Genomic DNA, 12301 nt, shown 5'->3' with positions numbered 1-12301 from the left:
GAGAGAGCAACCAAATACATTAAAATGGTTCATATACCCTAAAATCTGAAAGTCACTATCAATGGTAAAATCATTACAGTATTATATTTCTCTAACATTCCTAGCAGATGCTTGGCTAAGGAAAAAATCTCCACTTTGAGCACTGTCTAAGACAGTTCTCAAAAGTTATTATTATTTCCACCATTCACATATCAGTGTGTTGAATAGTAGAAGACCTATGTTCAAGAGGAGGTTATTTTCTGAAATTAAGTAATATATACAATAGATGGAAGAAACAGACATTCACACATAATACCTGTGCTAATCGTTCATAATGGCTCACTTTTTTTGTTTTTTGTTTCTTGGTGTTGTTGAAAATTAATCAAGGACTCAGCATGATCATCAAAAAGCAAGTTAATAAAGCCAGGAAGTTTGTTTGAGGCAAAGATTCTGGAAAGAGTCAGAAAAGTCCCTGTGACACCAAACCCAAACTTGGATCTCTCCAGAGGAAAGGTTCAAGTCTACCTTTCCCATTTTAGTAATGAAACAGCTGCCAAGGTCGAGGACCCTCTCGGGGGTCTTCATTTGTGATAGATATCTGGGCGGTGTTTGTTTTGTTTGGGGCAATAAATATTTGAAGGGGGTAACTGAAGAAGGTTATGCGGCTGTTATGATGTTATTGATACACAGGCTGACGCTATTATGGCGGATACTATCAGGCTACATTATCTTTATGCCTCCAAGGTAACCTGAAGCAACTGTCTATTGACTTGGCACTGCCTTACATTGAAGCGGTTGCCCTGCCTGGGGACTGTAACCCAAGCCAGCCACATACCTCACAGACAGCTTTCTGTAGCCGTGAAATCTCCCTGGATGAATGCTTCTGAGAGGGGATTAGCCGCTCAGTGAGTCTCCGCGAGTCTCAGCGAGTCTCAGTGAGTCTCAGCGAGTCTCAGTGAGGGTGGCCTGGCCATCTTCTAATCTATTTAGGGGCAACTTCTAGAAAGACCTTCTCTTCAGGCAAGGAAATAGTTATTTACGATAAGGAAACTGGAGGCGACTTGAAATACTAGAAATTTTTCTTTCCAAAACATGAACTTTGCCATGTTTCACTACAGGTCATGTCCACTTGGAAAGCAAGGCTCGCCAAAAGACTGAAAGCTCCATCTAGAAGGATGCATCCATTTCCATGTTCAGCCCTGCTGACCTGCTTTGGGAATACGAGAGAGAATGCTCCCTTTGATCAGCCCAATGTGCCTGATACTCATTCCACGATCTATGATCAGCCCATGGCTAAAGCAGATGGACACCCAAGTCACCCAAGAGGGGAAGAAGGAACTCCAGAGAAAAGGCAAGATTCTGGCACCCATTCCGAGAGAAACGGCAGTGCAAATCGGAATTCAAGTAACCACTCTGCTGTCCAGCTGGCCGAGAACTCTGAGAGTGTGCCTGGGTCCCTAGGTGGCGAAATGGCCTGTGAAACGGTTAATTTTCAGACTTCTATCCCAAGACCATCAATTATTGAGATGCCAATGGTGAGTATTCCTGATGCTATTGCAGAAGGAATGGTGTTGGAGAGGAGTTCTGATCATTTGGTGAATGCCTTCAGGAAACCAACTTGTTTAACGCTATAGGTATATAAGACGTTGAGGGAAACAGTGAGAGGAAGTGTGTAAAGCCTCATAAAGTTCTCAGAGATGTGACCTTAGCAATGACCCATACTGACGTTTAAGTAACTGCCCATAGTGCTTATGAGCCAACAGTGTCCCAATAAAAGATTAGGAGTAATATACTCTGGAAAAGCTTTTAAAAAAAATTGGTCTATGAAGTTATTTATATGAAAATTCATGCTATGAAAGTTTTGATTATACGATTTAACAAATTGCCTTTACTTAAAATGAATCACATGATATTAGAGCAATCTTGGAAATTTGGAAATGATGAGCACTGTATGCAGAGCAACAAAAAGGAACTGATGAATGCAACTATTTATAGTATGAATGTTGCTGTGATTGTTTTCTGAGACCTAAAGGCAGGAGAAGGAAGTTATTTGGAAAGTATGGTTCTGCTGCTCTTAGAAGGCAGCAATCGTGAGTAATTTATCTCTTTTCTTTTTTTGGCATTGCTGAATTTTAATTATTGAATATTATGTTTTAAGTTGAGCTGAACAATCATTTCAAAGTTTTTTGGTAATTTCAATTTGGGGAGGCAGAGTAGAGGCAGGGTTTCTTGTATAGTGTTTTCCAAATACCAAATACCCCTTAAACATTTTTTGGTCATATTCCTGGCAAGTAGCTTAGGACCAGACTTATAAAACTGAGAAGTCTTTGAGGATCCATTACTAAAACATTTTGATTTTAAAAATTATTTTCTTCCATGTAGTTTAACAAATAATTTTTGTTTGACTTACTGACTTGACTTCAAGAAGCCTCATTACCAATTAATCAAAACTGCCAAATGGTGAAGACAGGATTAAAACATAATTTACAAAATAGTTTCTTTTGACATTCTACTAGCTTATATAAAATGATGAAAGGAACCAAGAATTTCACCAAGTCCTCTGTAACAGCAAGAACAGAAATATTTTTTTCTAGCGCCACTACATCAAAATCCTAAACAACAAACAAAACCTAAAACATTTGTTTAATTTTTAGTTTAATATTAAAATATTTTTAGGAGTATTGTAGTTAGCTGAGTGGATGTCAAAACAAAGTTTGTATTTTTTGCATGTTAAATAAACTAATAATGTACTTGTTTTAATAAACCAAAGGCTTTGTTGGGTAAACATTCCAGCAACCCAGGAGCTACCCTATATTGCTAAGTACATCAGCAACCTCAGAGGTTTGATATGAATTGATCTTTCTGTGTTAGGGGCATATGTGATACAGGGCCTCAAGGTACATAATGTGTGTTCAAATGTAATCAATTAGACATAGTGAGGTAATATCCATATTTATTATCTACTTGTTATGAGCAAAGGCATGGATAGATGACAGAGGTTAGATAGGCCTCATGATAGAAATGGCTTTAATGCAAGTCTAAATGTCAGTGTCCCAAAGAGAGACACACAGCAGATGCTTCCAAGGAGGTTGGGGGGTCTGGAAAGGTACACTGTAAGAGGGTGGAGTTTGAGATTGGTCTAGAAAGAAGGTTAGGGTTTTTAAAGGCAAAGATGAAGGGGATGATATTTCAATAAAAGGAAACCATGAACAAAATCATGGGTATAGGGGAACGTGGTGTAGCAATAGTAACACCAGATTGGCTAAATTGGAGAGAGAGTGGGAAAGGCAGATTAAGGCCAAAAGTGAAATGTCTTGAGTGCTGTGGTGAAAAATTAGTTTATTTGGCAATGGCAACACTTGAGAATTTTGAGCAGAGAAACATCATGCTTGGGATTTCATTCTGGGAAGATAAAAGGGTAGAGCTGTGTAGGGGGGATTAGAGTTGGGGAGACCAGAGCTGAGAAGCCATTGAAATAACCCCAGCCTGAGGACAGTTATCAGAGGAATAGTAGGACGGTAAGGTAGAAGAGGCAAAGAAGGGGTAGCAAATGCGGCAGCTGACTCTGGGGTGCAGACTGAATAGACCACACTGGTAGTGATGAGTAAGTAAGTGCCTCATCTTGCAGGAAGACTAGGTCCTGTGGACATGGTAAATGGGTACCCAACCTAGTCAAATGCAATGAGCTAAAATTTATAGAGCACTTGCTGTTTGCTAGTCATACTTCTAAGTGCTTTACACAGAGCATCCCACTGAACTCCAGCCACAGTGAGGTACATATTCTTATAATTCCCATTTCACAGATGAGGACATTGACACTTTAGAGAGGCTAAGATACTTGCTCAAGGTCACAGAGGAAAGGAGTGGTAGAGCCAGGACTGGAACCCAGAAGTGTGGCCTTGGCATTACTTCTTGGCAAGTGCTTCTATTGCTCATTATTATGTGTGGTGTTTGATAATTTTCAATCAAATATTCATATGTGATCTCACTTCATATGCAATCAAATTTAAATTCTATTTGTGTGTGTATGTGTGTATTTATATATAAAGGTATCTTTGTATATAATAATAATTACTATTTGATTTTTATTAATTTCCTTAACTATTTCTATCTTAGTTTCATGGTATATAACAACACGGAAAGGGACACCATCCATTTTGCCTTTTGCTGGTGACAAGACTTTGTTAATGACAGTGTGGGATTGCTTTGAGATCTGTTGATTAAAAGTGCCAGAGAAATGCCCAGATTTTTCATTACCTAGTAATTTTGTCGTGACATGTTTCCTTGCATTAGTTGATGAATGAGCTTCTTTTATTATAGTCTTGCCCAGTGGCAACAATATTTCCCTTTTGGGACCCCTGATCCTCATCATTTAAGCTGCCTTGGTAGAGACAACAAATAACACATCCTCTCTCTCTCTTTTTGAGTTCAGCCTCAGGAAGTAACCATCGCTAAGAAACGGGGACAAACGAGTCCCTCTATCCATCCTGAGTTAGCGGGGTTCAGACAGGAGGGCAATTCATTTAAATTTGAAACATCTGGTTTTAGAGGAAAAGCTCAAAGTAGAGAAGCCAAGTGAACTAAGTAAAAAGGAAAGGCTTCTGTGTGTGTAGTTACATGTACCTCGTATTTATAAAGTGATGCTGATTAGTCTTCAACCTTTTTATGGTCATCTCTTCCCAGGTCCAGCCTGAAATTGATGGCAACACTAAAATTGTAATATGTCTTCTATCTTCTGATCATAATTTTTTCCGTCTTAGTGGTGCTGCAACTGAAGTGTCTTATAACTGGTGGGGTCATAGAGCCAATGAAATACAAAAGCACGCTGCTTGTTTCTGTTAGCCTAGAGTTACTGTGTTCTCAGTGTGCGCCAGGACAGCACTAAGCCTGGGGAAACAAAGGTGATTAAGACACAACCCCTGAAGGTGCTCACATTCTGGCGGGAGACACAGTTGGGAAAAAAGGCAGTGTCCATGCAGTAAGAGAAGGCTTATGGGTTAACACTGGGCACTACAGGAGCCCATGAAAGAGACTCCCCTCTCAGCCTTGGGAAGACAGGGCTGAAATACAGGATGTGGCAGAAGTAAGGCCTGCTTGAGTGTGGTTGGTAGGGTACGTGAATGTCTTGCACGAGATGGACAGCAATTTGAACATTTCACCTAATGTGTCATATGGTGTGCTTGAGTGTGATATTGTTATGTTACAGAATTTTTTTATGCTTGACTCTGTATGTGGAGGAGAAGGGTGTTTTTTTAAAATTCTTTTATAGTTTTACACAGTACTCAACACTGTACCCTTTCTAGTAGAATGCTGCTGTTTTTCTCCTCTTTCCCTGCCCTTTAACAGACTTGGCAGTGTAAGAAAGACACAGTTCCCACACTAAGCGGCTTCAGAGTAGTTTGGTAGTTTCAGAAAGTCTTTCCATAGCAGTTGTACGTTTTTATCTTGTTCTTATTCCAACAAAGTAGCCAGCCTGACACAGGAAAGGAAAGTAATTATAGCTTAGGAAATCATTCCTTGGTATTTTAACTAAAAGTCAGTTTTACAAGAAGGAAGGAAACAGGGCCCAACCTGAAGTAGACAATTGCATTGCTTTTTGTACCAGGCTGGTTCTGCCGCAAGACAGAAGTGGTAGCCAGAACATCCCCCAAAGCAGAAGGCGGCCTGGACCAAGCCTCAGAGGCTCCAGCCGTCACTTAGTAAGGGTTATAATGTCTACTCGCTGGGGCATACACCTGAAAGTAATATAGTATTGTGTTTGAAAAATAAAAAATGTTAAAAAATTTTAATCTACAATCTGGTGTAACACAAAGGATCAGATTATCAAATCAGAACCATGTAAGTCAGAGATCTTGCCCAGTGTCAAGCTTCACAATCAACTTCAAGGATAGGCAATTAAGCAGCAGGTCTGGTACATGGAGGGTGGATTATGCTGTGTGAGGTGACTCGTCATGGCTTACCGCTTCTGGTCCAGAGAGTTGCATGTCTATTACAGGAAGAAAGTACCTGAGAGCCATCCTCAACTATATGGCTTTCTTCTTTGACTTAGTAGCATGCAAAATATTCGACTAAATTCCTAATGAGTTATTTTTGCTTTGTGATGCTACTTATCATTTCTAGGTGTTTTGAATTTTTGAATTAAAAAAAATTCCTGGATCTATAGTTAGAAAGAAGGAAGGAAGGAAGGAAGGAAGGAAGGAAGGAAGGAAGGAAGGAAGGAAGGAAGGAAGGAAGGAAGGAAGGAAGGATAAAGAGAGGAAGAAAGGTGTCAAAATGTTCTTCCTTTTTAAGGCTGAACAATACTCCACTGCATGTGTATACCACATTTTGTTTGCACATTCATCTAGTGATGAACGCTTTGGTCATTTCTACCTTTTGACAATTGGGAATGATGCTGTTATCAATATGTGTGTACAAATATCTCTTGAAGACTTTGGTTTAAATTCTTTTGAGTATATACCCAGAAGTGAAATTGCTGTATCATAAGAATTCTATCTTTAATTTTTTGAGGAATTGACATATTTTCTACAGTGGTTGTACAACTTTATATTCCCAAGAGCAGTACACAAGGGCCGCAGTTTCTCCACATCCATGCCACAATGTGTTGCTTTCTGGGGTTTTTGTTTTGATAATAGCTATCCTAGTGGATACGAAGTGCTATCTCACTGTGGTTTTCATATGTATTTTCCTAATGAGTAGGTATATTGAGCATCTATCAAGTGTAAAAATCACTGCCCATTTGTTATCTTCTTTGTAAAAATGTCTATTCAAGGCCTTTGCCCACTTTTTAATTAAAAAAATTTGTTGTTGAATTATAGGTTATATGATTTGCAAATATTTTCTTCCATTCTGTGGGCTGCCTTTTCTCTCTATTGATAGTGTCCTTTGATGTACAAAAATATATGTTTGACAAAGTCCAGTTTATCTATTTTTTCTTTTACTGCTTGTGCTCTTAGTGTCATATTCAAGAAATAATTGCCAAATATAATCTCAAGAAGTTTTTCTCTATGTATTCCTTTTTTAAAGATTATATTTATTTATTTCTAGAGAAGAGAAGGGAGGGAGAGAGGGAGAGAAACATCAGTGTGTGGTTGCCTCTCACATGCCCCCTTACTGGCGACCTGGCCTGCAACCCAGTCATGTGCCCTGACTGGGTATCAACTGGCAACCCTTTGCTTCACAGTCTGGCACTCAATCTGCTGAGCCATGTCAGCCAGGATTCTATGTATTCTTTTAAGAGTTTTTGTTCTTTACATTTTAGTTCTTGGTTCCTATATTTAAAAGGTTTTTGATACATATTTTGAGGGAAACTTTTTAAAGTTATATCTTATTGATTATGCTATTACAGTTGTCCCAATTTTTCTCCCTTGGCTCCCATTCACCCAAACTACCCACTCCCTCAAGCAATCCCCACACCATTGTTCATGTCCATGGGTCATGCACATAAGTTCTTTACTCAAATTCCTATACTATACTTTACATCTCCATGGCTATTCTATAACTACCTATTTGTACTTCTTAATCTCCTCACCTCTTCACCTATTTCCCCAAAACCCTTCCTGTTGGGCAACCATCAAAACACTTTCCATATCCATGATTCTGTCTCTGTTCTTCTTCTTTGCTTACTTTGTTTTTTAGATTCAATTTTTGATAGGTATATATTTAGTGCCACTTTATTATTTATAGTTTTAATCTTCTTTTCCTTAAATAAGTCCCTTTAACATTTCATATAATAATATTTTGGTGAGGATGAAGTCTTTTAGTTTTTTTCTTATCTGGGAAGCTCTTTATTTATGCTTTGATTCTAAATAATAGCTTTGCTGGATAGAGCAATCTTGGCTGTAGGTCCCTGTGTTTTGTGACTTTGTATATTTTTTGCCAATCCCTTCTAGCCTACAAAGTTTATTTTCAGAAATCAGCTGACAGACTTTGTATATTTTTTGCCAATCCCTTCTAGCCTACAAAGTTTATTTTCAGAAATCAGCTGACAGTCTTATGGGAACTCCCCTGTAGGTAACTAACTGCTTTTCTTTTGCTGCTCTTAATATTGTGGCTCAGTGGATTGAGTGCCATCCTGCAAACCTAGGGGTTGCTGGCTTGGTTCCTGATCAGAGCACATGAATGGGTTGTAGGCCAGGTCCCCAGTGGGGGCACATGTGAGGCAACCACACATTGATGTTTTTCTTCCTCCCTTCCCTTCTCGCTAAAAACAAATAAATAAAATCTTTTAAAAACATTCTCTCTTTAACTTTAAGCTTTGGCATTTTAATTATATCTTAGACTGAGCCTCTTTGCCGCCATCTTGTTTGGGACTCTCTGTGGACTTGCATATCTATTTCCTTCACCAAATTAGGGCAGTTTTCTTTCATTATTTTTTTCAAACAGACTTTCAGTTTCTTGCTCTTTCTCTTCTCCTTCTAGTACTTCTGTGGTGTGAATGTTGGACTTCTTGACGTTATCCCAGAGGCTGCTTATACTACTCTTATTTTTTTTGGATTGTTTTTTCTTCTTGTTGTTCTAGTTGTTTTTTCAGCTTTCTTATGTTCCAAGACATGGATTTGATTCTCAGCTTCATCCTCTCTACTGCTGTTTCCCTGTAAATTGTTTTTTTTAATTTCAGTTAGTATATCCTTCATTTCTTATTGGATCTTTTTTTATGCTGTTGAAATCCTCCCTAAGTTCCTTGAGCATCCTTGTAACCAGAAGTTTGAATTCTGCATCTAACAGATTGCTTGTCTCCATTTTGTTTAGTTTCTTTTCTGGAGTTTTGATCTGTTCTTCTGGGCCATGTTTCTTTGTCTCCTCATTTTGACAGCCTCCCTGTGTTTGTTTCTATGTACTAGGTAGACCTGGTATGCCATCCTGTGTTGGTAGCATGGCATATTGTTTGAGGTGTCCTTTAGTGTCCAGTGGCATAGCCTCCCCTATCACCCAAGGTAGGTACTCGAGGTAGGCCCTCTGTGTGGGCTGAGTACACCCTCCTCTTGTAGTTGAGTCTTGATTGCTGTTGGCAGGTCAATGGGATGGCTTTATCCAGGCCCATCAGCTGCAAAGACTGGCTGTGACCACTGACTACCAACCTCCACTTTTTGTGGAGGATCAGCTGTGCAGGGGCAAAGTGGTGGTGCTCCAACATGGTCTGTTGCTCTCCATTGGGTGCACAGGGCAAGTCTGCCCCCACCTGTGTTCTGCCTGGGCCACCTTGCCTGAGCTGCAAAGCAGTCTGAGATGGTTGCTACTTATGCTGGGCTCGCAGGCAAAACCAAGTTGCAAGTCTAGGCTGGCTGCTGCTAGTGCTGTGTCCAGGTCTACTTAGCAAGTAATATGGGGGCTGGAGGCTCATTGAGGCCAGCTGTTGTTTGTTTGGTAGGGTTTAGGAAGTTGTGAAGCATTAGTCTAAACCAGTATTCATATGGAAAAGCAGCTGGATGGGTCTGTAATTTGGGTTGGACAGGTCTTAGGGGATCTCTAGGGTGGAGTAAACAGTTTTAATCTTAGCCAGGTTGATGGAGTCTCAGACATGGCACCTGCCTGTATAAGCTCTCGCTCTGTGAGGGGAAAGTTCAGAAAAGGGTCAATGGCCACTGCCTGCCTTTCTGTCTAGGAGAAAGCCACCCCTCAGCTCTCACTTCAGTTTATTCCTTTCTGCCATTCGTGCCTTTCAAGCTGCTACCCCATTGCTAGAGTTCATAGGGAGCAAATCTGAGTGAGTCTGTGTGTGGGTTCTTCTTGAAGAAGAACAGCTTGGGACCCCAGAAGTTTCTTCCACTGACTGGAGCCCTGCTGGATTTTGCAGCCAGAAGTTATGGGGACTTATATTCCTGTCACTGGTACCCTGGGCTGGGTGGCCTGGAGTGGGGCTAGGATACCTTCTCCCAAGATATCCCTTCTGAATTTTTATCCACTGCATGTAGATATGGGATCAGCCAATTTTACATCTCTGCCCCTCCTATTATTCTGGTTGGATGTAGTTTCTTTGTGTCTGTTCTTGTCAGACTTCTATTTAACTCAATTTCTTATGGTTCTGAGTGATGGTTGTTCTATAGTATCATTGTAATTTTGATGTGGTTGTGCAAGGTGGTGAGCTGTGTTTAGCTATGCCACCATCTTGATGGGAAGTTTTATCCATTTTGAGTTAGTTTTTGTAATACGGTGTAAGGTAAGACTCCAAATGCATTTTTTTTGTGTGTGTGAATATCTAATTTTTGCAGCACCATTTGTTGAAAACATCTTTCTCCACCGAATGGTCTTGGCACCCTTGTGAAACATCATTTGATCACACATGTGAGTGTTTATTTTTGAGCTCTCTATTCTATTCCATTGTTCTCTATGTCTTTCTTTATGTCAGTACCACACTGCTTTGATAACTATAGCTTTGTAGTAGGTTTTTAAATCATAAATTTGAGACTTTCAAATTCATTCTCTGTTTCAAAATTGTTTTGGCTTGTAGGGTCCCTTGAAATTTCATATAAATTTTAAGCTATATCTTTCTATTTGTAGAAAAAAATCATGGAGATTGAAACTATAGATTGCTTTGAGTAGTATTGATATCTCGATAACAGTTGATCTTCTAATCCATGAACTTGGTTTGTTTTCCTATTTATTTGTGTCTTCTTTAACTTCTTTCAGCAAATTTTTAAACTTTCAGTATACAAGTCTTTGGACTGAACTTAAGCTTATCTTTAAATATTTTATTCTTTTTTATGCTATTGTAAATGAAATTTTCTTAATTTCTTTTATTTTTTCAAGATTTTATTTTTAGAGAGAGGGGAAGGGAAGGATAAAGAGAAGGAGAGAAACAGCGATGTGTGAGAGTGACATTGATCCATTGCTTTTCACATGTCCCCAACTGGGGACCTTGCCTGCAACCCAGTCATGTGCCCTGACCAGAAATTTAACTGGCAACCTTTTGGTTTGCAAGATGATGCCCAACCCACTGAGCCATACCAGTCAGGGCTTTTAATTTCCCTTAGATTATTAGTTGTTGGTGTATAGATAGCCAATAGATTTTTTTGTGCATAGGTTTTGTATCCTAAAATTTTGCTGAATTTGTTTATTAATTGAGCGTGTATGTACATGTGTCTGTGCTTGTGGAATCTTTATGGTTTCTATGTATAAAATAATATTATCTATAAACAGAGATAATTTTACTTCTTCCTTTCTAATTTAGATGACTTTTCTTTTTCTTGTGTAAAAGCTCTGGCTGGAACTTCCAATACTATTCAACAACAATGTGTTGCTTAGATGTTATAAAAGTGAATGTCCTAGGTCCCTTATCTTAGACAATAAGTTTCAGTCTTTCACCATTGAGTATGATATAGCTTTTTCATATATGGCCTTTATTTCATTGAAATAGTTTTTTTAGTCTATTTCTAGTTTGTTGAGTATTGTTATCATGAAAGTGTGTTAAATTTTGTCAATGGTTTTTCTGTATCCATTGATGTGATCATCTGTTTTTTCCCCTTCATGTTGTTAATGTGGTGTTTTATATTGAATAATGTTTTTATGTTGAACAATCTTTGCATTCTAGAGATAAATTCCACATGGACATGATATAATCCTTTTAGTATATGGTGTAATTCTGTTTGATAATATTATGTTGAGGATTTTGCATCAATAGTTATCAGGGATATTGGTCTTCTAGTTTTCTTTTCTTGTAATGTCTTTGTCTAACTTTGATAAAGGTAATGCTGGCCTCATAGAATGAGTTAGAAAGTGATCCTTCTTCTTTACTTTTTTGGAAAAGTTTGAGGAGGATTTGTGTTAATTTTTTCTTTGTGTTTTGGAAGTCACCAGTGAAGCCATCTGGTCCAAGGCTTTTCTTTCTTGGGAGGTTTGTGATTAATGATTCAGTCTCCTTACTAGTTTTATAGGTATATTCATATTTTTTACTTCTTAATAATTCAGTCTTGGTGAAGAGGAGCTACTTTGATAGTATCATTGAAGTATGGTAATTATAACCACTTATTAAGCACTATTAATAGACGAGGCACAGTGCTAAGTGCTTTACATGGATTAGCTCATTTGATCCTTCTAATCCTTTTATGGTGTTAGCTCCTGATAATACCAATCAATCCTCTCCTGAAAACCCTCCATTGTTTCCCTAGTTCCCTCAAAGTAAAAGTCAAGTCTTCACAGTGGCCTATCGGTCCTGTGCAAACTATGCCACTACCTCTCTGAATTCACTGCCCTCTATTATTACTGATGGGGACACTAGGACTCCGTGGAATTAAACATTTGATCTGTTTCTACTTGAAGGGTAACTGTTGGAGCAGAAGGAGACACTCAAGTCAACTGGTCAAAGCATGACTTCCCTGGGCAG

The 12301-nt window shown here is 38.8% G+C and overlaps 1 protein-coding gene across 1 annotated transcript in view; it reads left to right on the top strand.

Annotated features, from left to right (window-relative positions):
- The first annotated feature begins 1100 nt into the window (after positions 1-1100).
- The window catches only part of FAM107B (family with sequence similarity 107 member B), a 205631-nt gene continuing 194430 nt past the window's right edge, over positions 1101-12301 (top strand). Inside the window, exon 1 of the mRNA XM_037141262.2 lies at positions 1101-1518. Coding sequence (XP_036997157.2) covers positions 1101-1518 — 418 coding nt within the window. The remainder of the gene's footprint in view (positions 1519-12301) is intronic.

Source organism: Artibeus jamaicensis, unplaced genomic scaffold, assembly GCF_021234435.1.
Source record: "Artibeus jamaicensis isolate MK-2021 breed Jamaican fruit bat unplaced genomic scaffold, CSHL_Jam_final contig_426, whole genome shotgun sequence".
Classification (NCBI taxonomy): Eukaryota; Metazoa; Chordata; class Mammalia; order Chiroptera; family Phyllostomidae; genus Artibeus; species Artibeus jamaicensis.
The sequence above is the reverse complement of the archived record's forward strand: the minus strand, read 5'-3'. Positions and strand labels throughout refer to the sequence as shown.